Source organism: Pyxicephalus adspersus, chromosome 7 (assembly GCF_032062135.1).
Source record: "Pyxicephalus adspersus chromosome 7, UCB_Pads_2.0, whole genome shotgun sequence".
Lineage (NCBI taxonomy): Eukaryota > Metazoa > Chordata > Amphibia > Anura > Pyxicephalidae > Pyxicephalus > Pyxicephalus adspersus.
Genome location: NC_092864.1, coordinates 10,923,698 through 10,946,583, shown reverse-complemented (window position 1 = coordinate 10,946,583; position 22,886 = coordinate 10,923,698). Strand labels below are relative to the sequence as shown.

The following is a 22,886-nucleotide window of genomic DNA, read 5'->3' as shown; positions in this document are numbered from 1 at the left end:
GTAAAAATAACAGACTGCTGATCCAGGGAACATCCGATTGCTTCATGGAATCGGGAAGAATTTTTTTCCCCTGTTGAAACAAATTGTACCAGGGATTTTTTTGCCTTCCTCTGGACCAACTATGCCTATATATCTATTTATATCTGGGATATGTTTATTTCCCTGGTGGTTGAACTTGATGGATTTATGTCTTTTTTCAACCTATGTAACTATGTCATTGTATCTAAGGAATTATTATAGATATTCTGTATGGCAGAGATCATCCTGAGGTTGCTGGGGGTTCCTGGAGCAATGAGCAGTTTGTGCCTCCCAGGCCTGTTTAGGTGACACCAATGATGTTTTTGGTTATCTGTAGGGGTGACATTATACCCACTGGCCAGCAATGTAAGAGGAATTCTTCCCATTGATCACCACACTGTCTTCAATGGGAATGTACTGTGAGCTGTGGATATATGAATTATCGAAAGGGTTCCCTGAAGACCTGAAAGTTATATCAAGGGTTCCTTCATATTAATATAGAAATGATTTGATGCTGTAGCAACTTTGCTCAATGTTCTGCATAGGTTATGTTTATTAGCCCGGCATGTTCACATGGATGATTGGGGTTGTAGTTCCTGGCAGTTGGCACCTTTGCCAGTCACCTCATTGACTGTGCTGGTGCTTAACAAAGCAGTGATTGATAATTTTACAGCTGATCTGGTCACTGCTGCCCCGATTCATTCTGTAAGGTCCACCGTGGGGGAGACGATATATGTAGCTTGTGGGGACAGATCAGGGGTATGAAGAAGCAGTAACTGCACCGTGATCTTACCACCCCAAACCCCCCCGGGTCTGAACAACCCCAAACTAAGGCTACGTGCACACATCAGATGATTCTCGGGTCAGGGCTGGTATCGGATGAGAATCTGCTGTGTGTACAGCGCTCGTCCGTCATCAATCATCCACGAATGATGAGAATGAAAGTAAAGGGGAGAGAGCACAGCAGGGTTCCACTCCGCCGCTCTCCCCCTCCCCTTTCTATAGTTCATGCATCGTGCAGTCTTTTGTTCGTTGTGAAAGATCCTTTCCATCGACAAAAATCTAATGTGTGTACGTAGACACATAAGATTACTGCCGCTGGAAATGATCTTTTGTGATTGTTTCCAGTGACAGCTGAATGAATAAGCCTTCTATACCCAGCACTATTCTGTTCTAAGGAGAGGCAGGGGAAAGGATGAGCAAGCTGCACCCCACTGTGCTCCCCCCATTAAAATGCATGCAGTCATTCCTGATCGGGCGCTTATTGTTCCAACAGATTGGATTGATGAATGACGTTAGGCGACTTTTTGTACTCGTTAGTCTCAACAATTATTTGACGTGTGCAGCCTAAAGTGATGGTGGGCTGAGGTTACTGTACTATACCACCATATAACATTACTATTATTAATAAACAGAATTTATATAGCGCCAACATATTACTTAGCAGTGTACAATAAATAGGGCTTACAAATGACAGACAGACAGATACAGACAGTGACACAGGAGAAGGAGAGGACCCTGCCCCGAAGAGCTTACAATCTAAGAGATTCATATAACGCCAACATATTCTGCAGTCTTGCACAGGGTCGTTTTGTCATGTGATTAACGTCTCCTTCAGCTCACAATCTAATGTCTATAGCTGCGTCATTACAATTTTGGGGAAACCAATTCATTTAATTGCTTGTTGTTGAGCTGTGGGAGGAAATGTGAGAAACATACAAACTCCATGCAGATAATGTCCTGGCTGAGATTCATCACAGTGCTCCCAAAGCAGGATTGTTACCCACTGAGCCAACCCGTCCATTCTGATACGACCCGGCAATGAATGTCATCTTTTTTTGCTCCATGATCTTAGTTCACCTCCTTTACATTATGCAATTTGTACATAGAAGAAGGAAGCCTCTGTTGCTAATTGTGGGTTGCAGTGCTTCTAGGAGTGTCCGACCAGCCCGTGTGAGTCACAGATCTCTGAACCAAGAACACCGACCCAATACAAGACCTGGAGATAGGAAATCTCCAACAATCATCAATGAAGCTGTCACTTCCAGACAAAGCCAACATTTTATTGTGTGGAAGAGCTAGATATCTGTCAGGTGTTTACTGCTGCCATGTATCTGCTGGGGGATTCACATTCAGGTATGTGCCAGTTACAGAAGCAGGGGGATGAGGATTTCTGGGACAGGTACTCTTTAATACCGACTCAACCTTTCCTGCCAGCTTTGAGTGACAGAGGACAAATTGGCGGAGACATTCCAACCCACAAACAAATCCTTTCCCATGGATCTTGGCTGCATGTGGGCCGCAATCTGCAGAGCCGTTCTTTTAGTCTATTATTAGTCGCTCTGTAAAAACATTCTAATCTGTATTCCTGTCTCACACCCCTGCCAGGCCCGTCAACCTCAGCGCCATCTCATACTTGTATTCTATAGATGTTATTTAATATGAATTAGAATAAACGTTTTATTTCTTTACACTAACACACAGCCTGTGATAGTTCTCGCAACCAGAAAGAGCACCTGTCATTATTATTATTACACAGTATTTATATAGCGCGGACATAGTACACAGCGCTGTACAAAGTCCATAGTCATGTCACTAGTTGTCCTCACAATCTAATGTCCATACCATAGTCATATGTCTTTAATACAGTCTAAGGACAATTTGGGGGAAGCCAATTAACCTAACTGCATGTTGCAAACTCCATGCAGATAGTGTCCTGGCCGATATTCAAACCTGGGACCTAGCGCTGCAAAGGCCAGAGTGCTAACCATTGTTAGATTCCTTATGAACAAGCTTAGTTTTCAGAAGCAAAGGCGTAAGCATGCGACCAATCAATATCGGAGGAAGATTTGTATGTCTGTACATGTGGTGGGGCAGCCAGGGAACTCACATTTTCTAAGGGAGCTTTCTGCAAATGGAAGGCCCCATAGCTTTCAAATGACAGATTTCCATTGCAAGTGTTGCGTTGGCAAGTTTTCCACTGAAATGTAATACAGACAAAGGCCCAGTATATGTAAGAACATCAGTTGGAAGTCCCAGAACATTGAGCACATGTGTGTGAGGTTATGCCCTTCTGATTGTTTTCCCTGTATGCAGATCTAATTGATCACATGCCATGCAATGTATGTCCGTGTTCTCCCCAGATCCTTTTAGCTGGGCGAACCACCCAGCACTTCCCAATAACCACCCAAAAACAGCCAGGTTGCTTCTGAAAAGTGCTGGGTGGTAAATGATCTGAGGAGATCACTGAAATACAATAAATCGTATGTGATCAATTAGATCTGCAAAAAAAAGTTGGGTCACAATATGGAGGCCACCAGCCGCCTCCAGCTTCAAGAAAAATTCTGGGTAGAATATTGGTCTGGGTGATCATATTTGCCTTTCTTTGTATGTTTTGTATCTCAGAGCTGACTTGTGTCCTCCAGTCACCAGGGATCTATGATTGAATTGTCTCTCTCTGCAGGGGGGATACTTTCCTGAACACGTGAAGTCTATGTCCAGCCTGCGATGGCTGAAACTGAACAGAACCGGGCTATGTTACCTACCGGAGGAGCTCTCGTCCCTGCACAAGCTGGTAAGCTTCATCGTAGGAATCCTGTGTATATGAAAACCAGAGAATGGGTACCTACATAACTCAAGAAATAAGTACTTTAGTTTTTTTTATTGACATCTGGTCCCCCTATCAGAGAGATTTCTCTTCACTTCCTGTCCTAGAAACATAAGAGGAAGCAAATAGAAATCCCTTCACCAGAACAATGATCCTAAAAACAAATAGAAATCTATTCTCCACAGTAGGGGTACAGAAAGCAATATAAACCTGACAGAGGTTTTAAGTCTTCCTCTGTTCGTCCAAAAGGAAATATGAAGATTTAAAAGATATAATATTACTGTTTTTCTTTTTTTTTCCTTACCCTACCCCCCCATCTGCCCCTGACTGCTCAATTTCAAAGCCCCACCAAAATGGCTGTTATGTTATATTTTTGTATTCACTACATTTTCCCTTTGCTGCTTTGTGTTCTGTGCTGGTAGAGCAGCGTAATAGCCATTTCCATCATTACAAAATGTCCTCACATCATGTCTGACCCAGTCTGTCATATTACTGGGAGCTCTGTGTCTCACTCTGTGTTCTCCCCAGCCCCTTTTGGCTGGGCGCACCACCCGGCTGTTTAGTTGTGTCACAATACCGGGGCTGCCACCCAGATTTAAAATAATTCTGGGTTGAACACTGAACTCTGGTGCCTATTGAACAAGCATGGCCATAAGTAGACCCTGCATAGCTCTTGTATCAGGAAATGATAAAATAGGTTTAGATTTTTAAAGAAATTTTTAATGTTTGGTAAACCGTTTTCTCTCCCTCTTTCAGGAGCACCTGTCAGTGAGTCACAACAGTCTAACCACTCTACATGGAGAGCTGTCTTCCCTCCCCTGCCTAAGGGTGAGTATATCTAATGCAATCTGGAAAAGGCTTCTGATTGGTTGCTGCAACACCGTTCATTTTTCATATTCCGGTCTCTTTAATTTCTAAAAGAGAGTTTTTTTTTTTAAATAGAAGCTCTAACACTGATTATAATTTAGATCGCAAATAAAGATGCAGACAGAGATGACCCCCCAATCCAACTATATACCATACATAGACAATCAATGATCTTTATGGGCCCCTCTGGTGTATTCATTAATAAAGGAAGAAAGGATAAACCAGGACTGATTTTATTTCTCATTTCATTGAGATAAAACCATAGCAGGAGGTTTTAGCTTGGCACATAAACATGCACGCTCGGCTGATATGCAGTATGAACGTTAACACACTGCTTGTTCAGATTATCTTCTTTGTAGTTTCAGCAACTCCTATAGATTGCTTTAAGAAAAAACTTGATGTTTTTCTAGAAGCACAGAATATAACTGGGGATTAAGGATTTAAAGTAAAAATAACAGTGACTGTTGATCCAGGGAACATTTGATTGCCTCATGGAATCAGGAAGGAATTTTTCCCTTGTTTCAGCAAATTGTACCAGGGTTTTTTTTTTGCCTTCCACTGGACCATCTATGTCCATGGGGTTTTATATCAGAGATATGTTTATTTCCCTAGTGGTTGAACTTGATAGACTTATGTCTTTTTTTAACCTAACTGACTATGTAACTATGTATGTTATATTTATTGTGCAAAGGTCAATTTTCAGCTTTAACATGAAACCTATATCTGATGTTGGGGACACTACAAGCAAAATGACCTCTATTTTTATATCTAAAAGGTTAAAAACTGTTAGTTCAGCATGCCTGCTGTTCACATTTACTCTTCAGTGAAAAGAACACAAAGCCATTGACAGCAGAGCTTAAAGCTTCTCCAACACTAAGCACCCTTTAACCCTTCCAGTGCTGTATGTTACTCCATGATCTGTCTAGACAGTTGCTGTGTTGTGTTATTACAGCTGCCTGGGAATGTTATTTTTGTCTTAGCTTTGTGACAGTTCAGAAGGGTTCTGTTATACAGATCGCTTTATTGTGGCTAAATGAAGCGGCCAATGTGCCTTTCATTCATGAAAATGGAGTATTGTCTGTTTCTTCTAGTAACCAGTCCAGATCCAGGATATGTTTTTAGGCTTTGTTACAAATGAATTAGTAGAAAATGTTTGGTTTGTAGGTTTTTGTCCAATCTGCCAACACCTGGCTTTTTTTCACTGCTGCCACCTAAGCTGAGCAGTGGGGAATGAAAGAATGGTGAGCGAATGTTGGTAAAATAATGTCAGCCTTTTGCTTTGCCCTGCATGATAAATGTACAGGTGAACTATATGGATATGAACTTTTCAAAGTCCGTTTTCTATATATATATATATTTCTGCTTCTTCTGTCCCCAGGCTATCGTAGCTCGAGCCAACAGTTTGAAGAATTCTGGGATCCCTGATGACATCTTCCAGCTGGATGAGCTGTCAGTACTGGTACGTGCAATGACACTGAGTGGCAATACATGTTCACAGTGTTCTCCCCAGCCCCTTTTAGCTGGGCGCACCTCCCGGAACAACATTTACCTTTGGACTCTCTCTAATGTCTGGTTGAGCCATTTCCAGTAACTTGCTGGTGTATCATCGCTGTATTTGTAATCTCAATATTTTTTGGATCTGGATTGTCAATCTGGGGATATTATTCGGCTTTCTGACGGTTTAAAGTGGACCTACAGTTCCTTTCATAAGAATCCAAAATCAGGCAAGTCAGTATTGCAAAAGGGGAGAGAAGAAGTCCCTTCTGCAATACTCCCTCCTACCTGCCTGATCTCCAGGTATCTTTGAAAAAGCTGAGCCGCGCATTCTCACCTTCAGCTTTAGTTCCCAGGATACCTGGTCCCGTTCAATCAAATCAATCAAAGATTGAAGAAAGAAGAAGATGGCAGGGGAATGGGGACAGGTGACAAACGCAGGTTTAGTTCTGCTCCTAGTGTGGGAATGTAGGTAAATATTCCTATTAAGAAAGCGGAACTCTACTCAAAATAAAAAAACTCTTACCTCTTAATCCCGCAGATCCATCACAGTGTTTCTTTGTTTGAGTCCCCTGTCATCCACGTGAGATCGGGTAAGGTAGATGGGGGAAAAAGATTGCTGATCTCCATGCGCATGTGTGAGATTGGGAATTTTTTTCCTCCAATAATAAAGGATATACAATTTTTACTTTACATAAAAGGATAGACAACCCTTATTATCAGAGTAAAAATGATCTTTATAGCTCACTGTTTTCTGTTAGAGGTCGAACTAGTAAACTGGAGGATTATGCTCATTTCAGACAATTTCCCAGGGTTAGGGTGGACATGTTCCTCCAAGTACTTTGGCTCCATGTCAAAATAAATCTGTTTGTGTGTGTTAAGTGCATTCTATTCCTTTTGCAGGATCTGAGCTATAACCAGCTGTCAGAATGTCCCAGGGAGCTGGAGAATGCCAGAAACATGCTGGTTCTTAACCTCAGCCACAACAGGTGAGAGGTCAGAGGTCAGAGAGCTGATGCTGCCAATCAGTAGAAAGCATAGTCTTATATTTGTCTGTTATTCTTTGTTTCCAGCATTGACAACATCCCCAACCAGCTGTTCATAAATCTGACGGACCTGCTATATCTGGACCTGAGCGACAACAAACTGGATAGCCTGCCACCCCAAATGAGAAGACTGGTGCACCTGCAGACTCTCATCCTGAATAATAACCCCCTCATGCATGCCCAGCTCAGGTCAGACTTTTCTACCATATATTTCAGATTGGTTGCTTGATGCTGATAGTATTTTATCATAATTGTCTCCCTGTCCTTTTAACAGGCAGCTTCCTGCCTTGGTAGCCCTGCAGACTCTGCATCTACGGAACACACAGCGAACCCAGAGCAACCTGCCCACTTCTTTAGAAGGCCTGGCCAATCTATCAGGTAAAGTGCTCCGAGGGTCAGAATTTTACATACATAGGCCTATGTATATCAATGTCGCCCTGTGAAATCTTCCCACCAAGCCTGTTTTCCAGTCAGTGATATAAAGAAACATGAAGCAGAATATAACGTTTTTGGTTGACTGGCTTTGAGCTTGTTTTTTGGCATAAGTTTAAAATCTTTTAGAATTCTTTGACTAGTGCAGTTGACCTCTTTATGGCTTGCATTTGATCTGCTTCAAGCGTGTTTTGTTTGGAAATGTATAAACAATCTTTTGCACAATCCACTTAAAATTAATAAAAACCTGTAACACAAGGTATAGTTTTCGTTACCAACTCTCATGCATGATTTCGTGTTTGCTGTCCCTTCTGTAGATGTTGACCTGTCGATGAATGATCTGAGTCGGGTTCCTGAGTGTCTGTACACGCTTGCCAACCTGAAGCGCCTGAACCTCAGCAGCAACCAGATTAATGAACTGTCCCTGTGTATCGACCAATGGACCCAACTGGAAACCCTCAACTTGTCCCGCAATCAGCTGACCTCACTGCCGGTATGTATGCCACTATCTTTTTTTAAATGTCCCTGAAAAGGACTGAAAACTAAAGAGTTGGGTTTTCTGCTCATTGTGAAACTTTACTTTCTGTCAGGAATTTCCGCCTATTCACTGCAGGATATTGTGGTTCCCAGCAACCCCTCTCTAGCACACAGTAGTCCTAACTTATTTTAATACATAAAGTTTATGGCAAAAGAGGCCATTCAAGATTTTGTCCTGTCACACTGTTTTGTATAGATATAACACAAGCTCAACAAGAACAAGCTTCAGAATGCCAGGTTACTGTAGACGGTAGGGAAAAGGTATTGCAAATTAGAGGGGTGGTATATAAGCAACACAGTCTGTTATTGCCTGTGGTTCATGTGAAGAATGATAGCAGCAGCAGATATCAGCACCTAGTGTCAGATCATTAGAGAAGGGCACACTAGTGGCAAAGAGTGCCATCATTTGCAAGACATCTGAGGTTTGCACATATCAAAGCAAATGCTATTATGTAAATCAGCCTTTAAATGAGTCCTTTAAATCCTACATATTCTTGTTTGATTGCAGGCCCCTGGTCTGTAGAGTTAGTACTGTTATCGTTTGATATTGTCATTCTCTGCCTGTTCTGTTTCCAGTCTGCTATCTGCAAGCTGTCCAAGCTAAAGAAGCTTTACCTGAACTCCAACAAGCTGGACTTTGATGGTATCCCCTCAGGAATTGGAAAACTCGCCAGCCTAGAAGAGTTTATGGCTTCTAACAATAACCTTGAGTTGATCCCAGAGAGCCTGTGCAGGTAACAAGAATGCTGGGGTTTCGTGGAGACCTCAATCAGTAATTCAGGAAGGCCCTTAGGGTCATGTGGGCTGTGGGTCAGATGGTATTTCCTGTACACTATAGTATAGTTTGTGCACAGTGTTTCAAAGCATGAAGAATGATCAGATTTAAGTGTTTGCTGGATTATAGTGCATCATTTCCCCCATGTATTTGGGTGGGTATATGTACCTTGCAGTGGGTGGTGGAGGCAACCATCTTGGATTTGGGTATAGGCAACAGTATTCCCTCATTCCTGCTGGATTTGAATTCATTTTTTATACAAGTAAACATTATTTCTTGTTTCTAGGTGCAGCAAATTACGCAAGTTGGTCCTAAATAAAAACCGCCTAGTGACCCTTCCTGAAGCTGTCCACTTCTTGCCAGATTTAGAGGTTAGTGTCATGGCTGATTGTTTGAAAAAAGAAATACTTCTCTTATATTAGACTTTACTGCAGTACTGAGCCCTGCCTGGGAGCAGCAAGAGAGACATTCATTAAGCTAGCTAAAAAAAAATGACAGTTATCTGGCAGCCTCCTGTAGTGGTTTATTTTCATATCCCTACTAAGCTATGTGGCCTGGTACATTTGAAGGTCCATTTTCTGTACTTCGTAAAGTACTATTTCTGTCCTGTGCTAGTCCTGTGATCTAATGCACCAAAACACAGGTCTACGGGTCAGTGCTGTCACCCCATGCTTTGACCACTAAATAACTGCAGTGTGTAAAGAAAGTTTCTCCAGCACACTTTCCATAGAATATTTCTAGGTTGTGTTTGCAAACTAAGAATATGCAACTCCCTGTTCTTTTAGTTCTGACTGCAGCAGGTCTCAAACTAATGATCTCTTGCTCACTCCCCACTCCATCTCTTCCTTTGTTTATTTTATAAAGCACTAGTCACACCAATTCTCTAACTGTTGCCAGTAATACCAGGTAAAAGCAAGTGTAACCCTATTCTTCCCTGATTCTCTTCTTGCCATGTAGATCCTTGATGTGAGAGAGAATCCCAGTCTGGTGATGCCCCCCAAACCTGCAGACCGCACGTCTGAATTCTACAATATCGATTTCTCCCTTCAGAACCAGCTGCGGCTGGCAGGAGCCTCTCCAGCCACTGTTGCTGCTGCCGCTGCCGCTGGGGGTGAGTCAAGTGTTCCTGGTCCAATCCCCTCTATGACTGAGAATATAATTAGAAAAAAACTGCCTGGATCTTTTGATAACAACTGAATTGTTATCTTGATTGAGAATACCCCTGCTCTTTTCAGTTATTTAAGCTGGACGTGTGCATGAAGCTCTTATTTGTACATTCATTGACCTGTAAATGAAAGACCTAACAGAAAAAATAATCTGTATCCATCAAGGCTGTTAGATCTAAAGAACATTACACAATCAAATTATAAACTATACTGTCTTCTTGCTTAAAATCTTCTTTAGTGCACATACATCATGTGGTCCTGGTAGAACAAATTAAATGTAGACAAACCAGGATTACTGCACCACTTGCTGGGCAGCGAGATTGATTGTTATCAACCCAGTGTTCAGTTTTATGTCTTATAAATGTACCTGGAGACTCCTCACCAGGGGTTTGCTGCAATTCCAACTTTACTTACACGTAAAACATAGTACTTTATATTTTTTTGTGTACAGGACTGAAATAATAGTGAACATAATTATGAACATAATAGTGCAAAAAAATATATAAATCTTAAATATTGCAGATACATGAAAGCAATGTTTTGTGATAAAGCTGGGAGCACAGATGGATATTATAACCTCCTTGGTGGGGCAAGATACTTTTATTTGCATAGTAAGGGAAAGCAGAACAGCATCTTCTTGTTCCGATGAAATGCTTTCTGCTTAAATCTGTGATTTATTTTTTCCAGGCAGCACCCCAAAAGACCCCTCGGCTAGGAGAATGCGTCTGCGGCGCAGAAAGGACTCAACACAGGATGACCAGGCTAAACAAGTGCTAAAGGGGATGTCTGATGTGGCAGAGGAGAAAAATAAGAAGATTCAGGTGAGAGCAGCTATGTTCAGACTGATTATGGTTACAATCAGATTGTGGTTACCGCTTAATAATGCCAGTGAACCGGTTACATGTAGTTTCTACCCTCAGGAGGCTAGCAGCCCCAATAAAACATTATTGTTGTATATTTGTCTGCCTCCGATAAAGCTGTAAAATTCCACATTTCTGTTTGTATACTTCTACTCAAGCTTGATGTTACTGTACACAAACAAGGAGCTACATATTTATCTTGTTTCTCTGAAATATACGACCTTGTATGTATCTTTCTGTGCTGGGTTATTTTAAGTTCTCTTCAGCATAAAGCAGTCTGTGATTCACAGTTCTCCATGACAGTCAACAAATTGTGTTTTGCTCTGCCCCCAGGAAAACGGTGACATGAAATACACAGACCTAAAGACCCGCCGATGGGATCAGGGCCTAGAAAAACCTCACCTGGATTACTCAGAGTTCTTTACAGAGGACGTCGGCCAAATTCCCGGCATCACCATCTGGCAGATAGAGAACTTTATTCCGATCTTGGTAGAAGAGGCGATTCATGGAAAGTTTTATGAGGCTGACTGCTACATTATACTGAAGGTGAGTGTGCCAGTCTATTTACTATAGTCCCAGTAAGGACACCTGAGTAATATATTATATGAGTAATAAGAAATTGTGCAGAGTAGGATTTTTAACATTTTTTTGTATCATTATTTGACTTGTGTGTAATGAGTGAACATGAGTGCAGTGTGTTGTATTGGAGGTTGGGTCCACCACCCTTTAGTAAAACAAGCCAGACTTAGCAGTATCTGGGCCTTAGGCTGTTTCTTGTGCTGCCAGTCCCAACTAATCTAGCAGGGATAGCAGAAGCCCCTCATATTGGACATATTAGGTGTGCAAATCTAGAAACTTAACACAGAGATCTGACCAAAAAATGTTCAAGATATGAGAAGAGACTCTAGCAAACACTAAAATACCAATTATAAGTGGACACTTTGCAGAGTTATATAATAAACCATTACTACTTTTTATTTATATACTCCGGAGACTGGGTGTAACTCCACAAGATTAGGCTGAAAATGATAATGATTTACCTTTGTTTTATTTCCCTTATAACCCCTGATTGTCAATCCTCTGCAGACATATCTGGATGATAATGGAGGTCTGCACTGGGAGATCTATTACTGGATAGGCCAGGAGGCTACACTAGATAAGAAAGCCTGTTCCGCCATCCATGCTGTCAATCTGCGTAATTACCTGGGTGCCGAGTGTAGAACCATCCGGGAAGAAATGGGAGATGAAAGTGAGGAGTTCAGCCAGGTAAGGCAATTACAAAAACATTTTTAAAACATTGCAGGTTATGAATATATCTGTAAGCTTGTGTGTGTCCCTGCAGGTGTTTGACAATGAAATCTCCTATATAGAGGGAGGCTCAGCCAGTGGATTTTACACTGTAGATGATACACAGTACATCACCAGGTGAGTGCAAAGAGGTTTTGATAAGGAAACAATACATCAGGAAAAAATGAGACTATACACATATATATGTATATATGTATAATTATTGAATGCAGTTGACAATTGCTGTTACTTTGCTGTTACTTTGACATAGTTGTAATGTGTTCAGATACACTGCAATATGTCTAACACCTTCTATTGCTCCAATGTTTGTTTTTTGTATCCAGGTTGTACCGAGTCTACGGCAAGAAGAACATCCGCATGGAGCCTATGCCATTAAAGGCCTCCTCACTGGATCCTCGGTGTGTACCCCCCACCCCCAATCCACCTATACTCCCCTAATTATGAGGCCCTGCTTTGTGAATGTAAATATTTTACTGATCTGTCAACATGTGTTGCAGGTTTGTCTATCTCCTGGATAACGGTTTGCTGATTTATATCTGGAGGGGATCCCAAGCTACCCTGAGTGGCACTACTAAAGCCAGGTAAGAGCTTCGCTTCCTTGCAGGTTCCCTGTCGTAATATGACTGTACAAAGTAAACACGTAACACAAGGTGATCCTTAACATGGGATTCTCAGAGCGGAAGTGGTTGCTTTTCTAAAAAGTGGGATCGTCGCCACCCGGTAGAGGCATCCGGGACTCAATATAAGAGATTGGAAACTCTTTATAAAAGATTCCAGGGTTCTCCCTATATAGGGTTTTGGAAAGTCCTGTAGGGTAATTGAGAACACCCCATACAGGGATCGGAGACTTATTTATAATGAACAAATCTTCTGTAAAGGGTAAAATATATATTTTTAGGAAGCTCATTGAAAACGCAGCAAGTTTATAGACTAGATGTAAGTCACTAATCTGAGCACAAGATAATTGCCACAGATCTTGCTTGGTGGAATATTTCTAATTAATCTCTTCTATTCCAGGCTGTTTGCTGAGAAGATCAACAAGAATGAGAGAAAAGGGAAGGCAGAGATCGTACTGCTGAGTGATGATCAGGAGGTTCCTGAGTTCTGGGAGGTCTTGGGTGGCCAGCCAGAGGAGATTAAACCTTGTGTTCCTGATGACTTCCAACCTGCCAAACCAAAACTTTATAAGGTACAAAACATTAAGGAAAACCCCGGTATAACAGATTTTTATGTAGTGACACTTACCACCACCATTTTTTATGTAGGCAGTTACTCTGTAAGCCTGATATTACCTGGTGTGGTAGCATTTGTTATATTCAGATTCCATAAATAAACTAAAATCTGTTATATATTTTTGCCTGGGTTTGTTCTATATTGCTCAATCCTATGTGTCCTCCATCTTCTGGTTTGTATTGCAGGTCGGACTGGGTCTGGGCTATCTGGAGCTACCACAGATTAACTATAAGATCTGCGTGGAGCACAAGAAGAGGCCCAAGATTGATCTGATACCTGAGATGAGGCTGGTAAGAAGCTAATAACTAATCTTGCAGTAGTTGCCAGAAATATACTTAGGAAGATACAAGATTTAGATTGAGGTTTCTGTTTTTGTGTAGAGAGTCACATCAGGTTGTACAGTTGCTGTAGTGTCAATAGAAGAGTTTATGTAGTTTGTGAACCTTAGGGTTTGCTGAAAGCCCAGTCTCTCTGCACATTGGGAGAGAGAAGAAATAACTGGTCTGTATTACAAAAAGCTGCTGTACAGAGGAGTATAGGAATTGTGTATTGTTGGATTACTAGACCGATCTGATAGAAATATACAAGGGAGAGCAAGATTCAAGTTATTTAATATTGTATTTAGACAATATTTGTTTAGCTTGAAGTTCAGCTTTAATACTCTTTGTTTACATACGTTGGCAGTGACAGGATGGGGAAGCTCATCAGTAAGTCCTCCTTTGTTTTTGTTTTTTTCATTTTTCCAGCTCCAGAGCCTTTTGGACACCAAGTCTGTATACATATTAGACTGCCACACCGATGTCTTTATCTGGATTGGCCGAAAATCATCTCGCTTGGTTCGTGCAGCTGCCTTAAAGCTGGGACAGGAACTGTGCGGTATGCTGCACCGACCAAAACACGCAATGGTGATCCGCAACTTGGAGGGTACAGAATGCCAGGTAAATGGGTTGTACTTTTGCCTCATGGGAAGTACTCCATACAGTCCTTACCCCAGCATGGAAAACCAAAGAGATCGTCTTTTCTTTACAGGTGTTCAAGTCAAAGTTTAAGAACTGGGATGATGTCCTAAAGGTGGACTACACCAGGAATGCAGAGAGTGTGGTGCAGACTACTGATCTAGCTGGAAAAGTGAAAAAAGATGCAGAGAAAAAGGATCAGATGAAGGCCGACCTCACGGCACTGTTCTTGCCTCGCCAGCCACCAATGCCTACTTCAGAGGTCAGAACTAACTACTTATGGGTTTACACAACTTACCCCACCTTCCCCACTGGTGGGACTGGTCACTAGACAAAAGGACAAAAAAAGAAACAAATGTACAGGTTTTCATGCAGTCACCAATTAAGACTCCACTCCCTTCCTTTATTTCCTCTCTCACTTCATTCCTTTCTCTCCTTCCTTCTTTGCGTTTTCCCCTTCTTTCCCTCCCTCTGTTTTTAATCTTCAAAAGATAATATGAACCTGACATCACATCTTACTTGTTTTTGTTCTTCCTGAGAACTTAGGCTTAAGAACTTAAACTGTTAGCTGCTATTCAGGATAAGCACATAAAGTTTATAATTTGTTTGTGATAACTGGTCTGAGAAGCTCACAAGGCAATAATTATATCCTTCAAACATCTCATGGATCAGGGAAGAATGCAGTTAGGAGGCTATGCCAAACAAATAAGCAGGGCTTCAATAAAATCTGGTTCCTGGTGTTTATTGCATATCTCCGTATAGCATCAGGTGTTCTCCTGGATCAGACCTGTAATAGATACAGCTTACTCATTTTTACATGTTGTGGCTGTATTAGTTTTCTTATATTTAAATATATTGGATATCTGAATTACCAGATATTTTTAAACTTCTTTAACTAATGTAAAATAATCCTTTCACCAGTATATTTAACAGACCAAGCGGGGCAAATAAAGTTTGCGCACACCTCACAATGATATATTATATCTGTCTATCTGCTTTGTTACATCCACAGGCCGAGCAGCTAATGGAGGAATGGAATGAAGACTTGGATGGAATGGAGGGATTCGTACTGGAAGGGAAGAAGTTTGCCCGTCTGCCAGAAGAGGAGTTTGGTCATTTCCATACAGAGGATTGTTACGTCTTCCTATGCAGGTATCTGAAATAGGGGCATTGTTCACGGTATAAAATTTGAAGGAGAGCAACTTAAACGAGGTAGCTGTGTAGAGAGAAATCCCATCATTTTCCATTGTACCATTTCTTCCCCTTTGAGTGACACACGTCTCCCCCTGCATGCGTGGCCTGGAGTCCGTGCAAAAGGTTGGGGACCACAGCTTTAGACCAACTTGAGTAAACTCCTGTGTGATCCACTCTTAGTATTCCAAGCTGTCCGATGGTGCTTCAGTATTGAATGGTTGTTCTGGAACATGCAGTGCGTATGGTCACATCATTGTTGAATGCAGCCCATATGTTACTGCTGCTATTGCCCACTGCATGGTCTGTTTAGTTTGGGTGAAAAATAGCCTGACCTGGGCAGATTGGACTTCCATCATCATTAGTCCAATTGTAGACATGACACTCTTAAAAGAGAATGGTCCGGTTGATTGATTTATCACACATTCAGTAGAGATGCCAGTGCAGTATCTGCATTATCTTTTCAGGGGGCAACTAAATACCTAGCTCTGGATTGAACCCCCACTACAAGTGACTGTGGTTGTGAAAAAAGTTCCCTTTCATTGGTCTTACAGATACTGGGTCCCAGTAGAACACGATGAGGAGGAGGAGCAGAAAAGCAAGAAAAGGAAGGTCAATGGAGATGGTGAAGAGGATGATGAAGATGAGGAAGACGAGGAGAAGCAGCCGGAAGAAGACTTCCAGTGTGTGGTCTATTTCTGGCAGGGCAGAGAGGCTTCCAATATGGGCTGGCTCACCTTCACATTCAGCTTGCAGAAGAAGTTTGAGAGTCTCTTCCCCGGGAAGTTGGAGGTAAGTGCTGCTACGTGTGAATTGTAGTCATTCCCATAATGCATTGCTTGATTTTTTTTTTGCCACATTTCTGTGTTTTCAGGTCGTCCGGATGACCCAGCAGCAAGAAAATGCCAAGTTCCTCTCTCATTTTAAGAGAAAGTTTATCATTCACAAAGGGAAGAGGAGGACAAGGGACGTGGGTCTCCAGCCAAGCCTGTACCATGTACGAACCAACGGCAGTGCACTCTGCACCAGGTACAGTGCGCAACTAGGAACAAGAAGAGGGGGTAGTTTGCTTGAAAATGATCATGTGATAAGGAACTATGCTGATTGGTTCCTAATTCTTAGTCTGAGACCTCTAGCTGTGAGCATAGCCGCACACTGATAGCTCCTAAACATTATACTGAATGTAGGAGTTTTGTTCTTCAGAACAGTCCTAATGACTGATTTTATTAGCTGACTTTTTTCCAGTTTTGATACATATGATATCAAACTACACAACACCATTGCTTTGTTTTAATATTGAACTCCATGCATATACTAACGCTGTCCTTTCGCACATACAGGTGTATCCAGATTAACACAGACTGCAGTTTATTGAACTCTGAGTTCTGCTTCATCCTGAAGGTCAGACACAGCTCTGGTTTACTCTTAGTCATGTATATGTGAGCTGGGTCAGTACACTTATCGCCCTTTACCCTTCCTTCCCTTTCTTCCAGGTACCCTTTGAGAGCATTGACAATCAGGGAATCGTCTACACCTGGGTGGGCCGAGCTGCAGACCCTGAAGAGGCTAAACTATCAGAAGAGATCATGAATCACATGTTCGATGACACGTACAGCAAACAGGTGGGGAGTTTACCATTGAATAATATTTTAGAAGGAGCAGCAGTGGATAAGTATGGATGATGAACCTATAGCTTTAAAGATGGTTGTGTATGACTTTTTTGAAAACAAAAAGTCTTTTGGTTATACTGCACCTATAAGGGGATTGGATTCTATGATAAACAAAGGTTAAATACCGTGTCCCTCACTGGACTCCAAGACGAAAAGTTTCCTTACTCTCTGAGCCTGATTTAGTAAAGCCCTCTAACACAGACGAAAATAGACTATCACAGGGGAACGTGGGTGATCCAGCAAACCTGAAATAGATCTGGTCCAGGATTGAAAACCTTTACCAACTAGCAAATGATTTTTAAGAAATCCATTCCAGGTTTGCTGGATTATCCAGGTTGTCCTATAATAGTCTATCGTCCCCAGTCTTAGAGAGCTTTACTAAATCAGGCCCATTGTGTTAAAGGAACAGTCTCGAAAGATCCAACATGGCTCTTCCTCAGTCACAGCAAGAACTCTCCAGTTGATTGGAGAACTCTTAACAGTGCCTAAGGAGTGGGCTTGTTAGATATCTTTGGAGAGACCACTGCTTACATACCAAGTGCACGGTTCGTTTTTGCACAGAACAGCCTTTTCTAGTCGGGCTGTGGCTGCTTTCTGAAGAAAACTGTAGGACTGTGCTTAGCTTTTTTTTTTATTTATGCACTTAGTGGAGTTAAACTGAAAGTTCACCTTCATGGTGAAGATTTTGAAATGATTGGGACATTTATTTATAACCCTGCTATATATATTGTTGTTATATAGAGTTGTCTTTGCATTGTAATCATTGCCCATCGTACGATCTGAGAGTCTTATTGGTGGCTATTGCTCATGACTCTGTTCGTATACCAGGTGATAAACGAGGGGGAAGAGCCCGAGAACTTCTTCTGGGTGGGCATCGGAGGGCAGAAACCATACGATGAAGATGCGGAGTATATGAAGTACTCACGTCTTTTCAGGTAAGTGCAGCAACTTTGTGGGATACGTTTTGTGACCCCAGCAATAGTTTATAGTAAAATGTATTTTCTGCTGGGATAAATCCTATTTATTGTACCCCTGACTAATGTATGCCACAAAGCTGCAGATGTAACTCATTTCTAGAGATCATGAATCAAATGTCTGGTCGCAAATACAGCAAACAGGTGCACAGCTAATAAAAGATTGGTGAAGTTACTGGTGAGTTATCTTAAATAGGTGACATCAGTGGACCAGTAAGAGAGAGCTGATGGAGCATTATGATTAATTATGTCTTCATAGACTATTTGTGGCTGACTAAGCTGATGTAGCATTGTCACTCGGAAGGTTTGGGGCAAAACACCTCTCCAGTGCTCCACCATTTCTCCTTTCTGTGCTGCACCTACCACCAAATACCTGGCTTTGGTTGGTGGTGTAGATCAGAGAGAATGGTGACAGCACCTTTTTGTTGATATGACTGCTCGGGCTAAGTGATTAGTTAATGAACCATCATGGAATTATTATTACACAGTATTTATTTAGCGCAAACATACTATGCAGCACTGTACAAAGTCCATAGTCATGTCACTAGCTGTCCTTCAAAGGAGCTCACAATCTAATGTCCCCACCATAGTCATATGTATTACCACAGTCTAAGGGCAATTTAGGGGGGGAAGCCAATTAACCTAACTGCATGTTTTTGGAATGTGGGAGGAAACCAGAGCACCCGGGGGAAACCTACCCAAACACACAGAGACCCTAAAAACTCCATGTAGATAGTGTCCTGCCAAGGTTTCGAATTTGAGACCTAGCGCTGCAAGGGCCAGAGTGCTATCCTCCCTCATGCCTTCCATACCCAGAAATCCATTTCCTCTCTGCTCTTTAGTTTTGGCAGTAGAGTCCATTAAAGTGAGAACAGCTGGGGAAACCCAGGAGAGGTGAAAATAAAGTGGTTGTGGGATGGCTTTTTAATGGACAACTCTACTAAAGCAGGCTTTTTAGAGATATCAGTGTTGGGATCTCCCCTCAGTATTCTTTGTTCCTGTAACTCTCATATTCCTATAATAAAGGTGTGTTCCCCTCCCATCTGCTTGTTCTCCATTGCAAAGATTATAATGGGTTTTGCTACACTATGGCTTTATTTAGGCTGCTGTAGTTGAATAGCTTTGTATTATTATTATTAAATAACATTTATATAGCGCTAACATATTATACAGCGCTGTACATTAAATAGGGGTTGCAAATGACAGACAGTGACACAGGAGGAGGAGAGGACCCTGCCTAGAAGTTTATACAAATAAATGAGGACAATGAGCAGTGATCGTGTGCAGATTGAATTAACTTTTCAAAATTATCAAAAGTCAGCACTAGATGAAATCTGAAATGTAACCTGTTTGTGTCTTCAGGTGCTCCAATGAGAAGGGATATTTCTCAGTGTCTGAGAAATGCTCGGACTTCTGTCAGGACGACCTCGCAGATGATGATATCATGCTACTTGACAATGGCAAGGAGGTGAGTACTTCATTCTCTAGGATTGGGGTAAAGGTAATAAGCTAATGATGAGAGTTCTGATTGGCTTGTGCTTGTTTGCAGGTGTACATGTGGGTGGGGACTCAGACCAGCCAGGTGGAGATTAAACTCAGCTTGAAGGCTTGCCAGGTGAGTGTGCAACTGTCGGAAACTTTCAAGGGGAGCTGATCCTTTTGTTATAATTTTACTATTATTATTATTATTGAGATGTCACATGACTTGAAACAGTCAGTGTTGTGTCTGACGGCAATGCTTACATTTCTGAGGTTACCTGCACAGGAAAAAAGGGGTGCAACCGACAAGTTTTTCAAGGTAGTGGGTTGTCACCTTTGCTGTAACGGCTTATATCTCACTTGTCTATGCCATTGTATTGTATTGACCCATTATGTGACTGGGGTGCCCTTTATTTTAATTGGCGCACCGATACCAGATGATGATAGGCTGAATTCAGATCAATGTCTGAAAACCATGGCATGCACTGCTCCTAGTGTCCACTAGGGGGCAGTAACCACTAGGCATTTGCTGCCATATTTATGTGTAAATATGGTGTATTGCAGCAAAACATTAAAAGGGTAAAATGAGGTTGGCATTATTCACCTATGGAGGCCCTATAATTACCTCTGTGTTTTCTGACAGGTTTATATCCAGCACATGAGAGCCAAGGATGCAGAACACCCACGAAAGCTGCGCCTGGTACGGAAGGGAAACGAGCCTCACGCCTTCACCCGCTGCTTCCATGCCTGGGGTGCCTTCCGTAAGCCGCCATCTTAGGCCTCTTTGATCAGAGCATCTGCTCTAAACTCAAAGCAATGCTTGCACAGCTGACCCTTTTGTTCTATTTAATTCTTCATGACCCATATTGGACTTTTTTTTTTAACTTGGGAACCAGAAAACCGCCTTAATGACTGCAACACTATATTAGGGCACTTTTCTATCAGTTTTTCAGTGTTAAGGGTTCACCTTTAGGAGGGGTTGGGGTTTGCACACTAAACGGTCTGTGGATAGTAAGGCAGCACCTCTTATTCTGTGGTCTGGGCGGTAGGCGAAGGTGTTATAGGATGAACTCCACCTGGGACAGGTTAAGCATTGGTCCAATAGAATAAATGAGAAGTCTTCCTGCTGCTGAGCTCTGTCCTAGCTGGGTCTAGGTAAATCTTGTCATTAGATCCTATGTAATGATGACTCTCCAATCACCTTATTTATTATTGTGTCTGAAGGAATAACCTGTGCTTATCAGAGGCTTATCTATAACTTCATGATGTATTGTCATCCATACCAGCTTAACCAGCCTGTCAGAACTATTCACCCAACTGCATAAACCACGGGGTCAGTCATTTTGATGGCTATAGAATGCCACAAAAAAAAAAGCAGCCAAAGGGTTATGTGCTGTACAATAAAAAAAAAAAGTCTCCCCATCTATCCAACTTGCTGCTGGCCATAGGGAATGAGTGGTGGCAGTAAGTGAATGGATGAACTACCCACTTGGCAAGTGTTCTAATGCCTGGTGGTTTTTGCACATTGGGGGATCCAGAGGTGCAAGCTATGGTCTGAACTGGTTCTAGTGGATGAGGGCGTTGTACTTGTTCTATCACAATATACAGGTTACTCATTGACTTGTGTTCAGCAGTGGTCTGGTTTTGCATTTACATAAATGTTGTATACAAACCAGGGTTCTCCCCAGGCACTTTTAGCTGGGCACACCACCCGGCATTTTTTTTTTAGCACCCACCTGGCTGTTTTTGGGTAGTTACCAAAGAGTTTGGTCACAATATGGGGGCTGCCACCCACCTAAAATTTCTTCCCACCTGGCCTAATAAAATTTCTGGGTTGAGCACTGCAAACCTGATAGATTACTACTATGAGTCAACGCTAGCAAGACAGCAGCACCCTCTACCAACCATCACAATGTACTGAAACTTCTAGCCGCCTCTTTTGTAAAGGTAACAAGATATTGGAGCTTTTCTAAGGTTAGTGTTTCGCAACCAGGTTTACTCCAGAAGTTTCTAGGGGCTCTTTGAGCAGTTTGTGGGTTCTCAGGTCAGTTTAGGTGACACCAATGATCTTTTTGGCTATCTGTAAGGGTGACATTCTTCCCAATGGCCAGCAATGTAAGAGATATACTTCCCACTGACCACCATAATAATATACAGTGAGCTATGGATATAATAATTATAGGTGGGGTTCCATGAAGACCTGAAAGTTATTGCAAGTGTCTGCCCCATGTTGTACAAGTAGAGAAATACTAGCTAGGAGCTCCTGCAAAGAGCAGAAAATGTCTAACTACAGTGCGAATACAAGTTATACTGAAGCAAGGCTGGTAGGAGCACCGACCTTATGAAATGTAAGACTAGACAAATAACACCATTACAGACTAGACATACTTCATGGCTAGTGATCTCACTTTTTACATTACAGTGGAAAATGTAATGACAATCTGGTTGCTACTAACAAAACACGGCCACTGATCTTCCTTCTGACACAAGAAATTATTTCATATGTAACCCAAAGAAACAAAACCTCCAGTTTATGGTGATCGGCCCAGTGCAGGATGTATTCTCATGGCTTACTATGACCAATGCTGTTTGTATATTTTATTGAATGAATTCATAAATGACACCTGGGTGGTGCTAAGATATTTATATGTTCCCTGAGAAAACTGCACAAGACTGCTGTAATCCCCCACAGAACCGGAACAGGAAGAAGACTGCTGGCCCAAGGGAGGGAGGGAGTGACTATTTACTGTATGAGCTTTATATTTTAATAAATTTGCACTTCACTTTCATGTTGGTGATCTTTTAACAAATGTGGTCTTAAAATACTAGTGACTCACAAAGTGCACCCCATCAGCAGTTTATTGCTGGCCGTGTCCTCACAAGAAAAGCTGCCCCCTCACCTTCCATCCTATTGATAAGCATCAAACCCAGGAAAACCAGAGAACTTTCTAAGAAGAAACTGAAAATCAAGCAAAAGTTGGGTTTCACATAAGATCAGTCACAGACCAGGAACAAAGTGCGATGGAGGTTATTCTTCTAAAACACAATGCAGACATAACCGTCATCCAACCGCACAATGCAGACGTAACCCCAATCACTATTCTTAATTTAACAATAGGCAGATCCCATCGGTTCCTACAATTTTCACTATACTCTTTTGCAACAAAAGGATCCAAAATCTTTCCCACATTTGATATCAGTATATTTTTTTTAAAGCTGGGTGAGAAGAAGCTGATAGCGGGTAGCAGCCCCGTATTGTGACCCAACTTTTCA

The 22,886-nt window shown here is 41.8% G+C and overlaps 1 protein-coding gene across 1 annotated transcript in view; it reads left to right on the top strand.

Moving 5' to 3' along the window:
- The window catches only part of FLII (FLII actin remodeling protein), a 25,891-nt gene extending 3,489 nt beyond the window's left edge, over positions 1-22,402 (top strand). Inside the window, exons 2-30 of the mRNA XM_072417447.1 lie at positions 3,482-3,592; positions 4,382-4,453; positions 5,871-5,951; positions 6,890-6,975; positions 7,060-7,221; positions 7,307-7,410; positions 7,782-7,957; positions 8,578-8,735; positions 9,063-9,147; positions 9,734-9,887; positions 10,630-10,763; positions 11,136-11,348; positions 11,889-12,068; positions 12,145-12,227; positions 12,434-12,508; positions 12,608-12,691; positions 13,128-13,299; positions 13,529-13,633; positions 14,090-14,281; positions 14,373-14,561; positions 15,312-15,451; positions 16,045-16,282; positions 16,365-16,519; positions 16,831-16,891; positions 16,984-17,112; positions 17,989-18,095; positions 19,497-19,602; positions 19,684-19,749; positions 20,257-22,402. Coding sequence (XP_072273548.1) covers positions 3,482-3,592; positions 4,382-4,453; positions 5,871-5,951; positions 6,890-6,975; positions 7,060-7,221; positions 7,307-7,410; positions 7,782-7,957; positions 8,578-8,735; positions 9,063-9,147; positions 9,734-9,887; positions 10,630-10,763; positions 11,136-11,348; positions 11,889-12,068; positions 12,145-12,227; positions 12,434-12,508; positions 12,608-12,691; positions 13,128-13,299; positions 13,529-13,633; positions 14,090-14,281; positions 14,373-14,561; positions 15,312-15,451; positions 16,045-16,282; positions 16,365-16,519; positions 16,831-16,891; positions 16,984-17,112; positions 17,989-18,095; positions 19,497-19,602; positions 19,684-19,749; positions 20,257-20,391 — 3,753 coding nt within the window. The 3' untranslated portion in view covers positions 20,392-22,402. The remainder of the gene's footprint in view (positions 1-3,481; positions 3,593-4,381; positions 4,454-5,870; positions 5,952-6,889; positions 6,976-7,059; positions 7,222-7,306; positions 7,411-7,781; positions 7,958-8,577; positions 8,736-9,062; positions 9,148-9,733; positions 9,888-10,629; positions 10,764-11,135; positions 11,349-11,888; positions 12,069-12,144; positions 12,228-12,433; positions 12,509-12,607; positions 12,692-13,127; positions 13,300-13,528; positions 13,634-14,089; positions 14,282-14,372; positions 14,562-15,311; positions 15,452-16,044; positions 16,283-16,364; positions 16,520-16,830; positions 16,892-16,983; positions 17,113-17,988; positions 18,096-19,496; positions 19,603-19,683; positions 19,750-20,256) is intronic.
- The last annotated feature ends 484 nt before the right edge of the window (positions 22,403-22,886 follow it).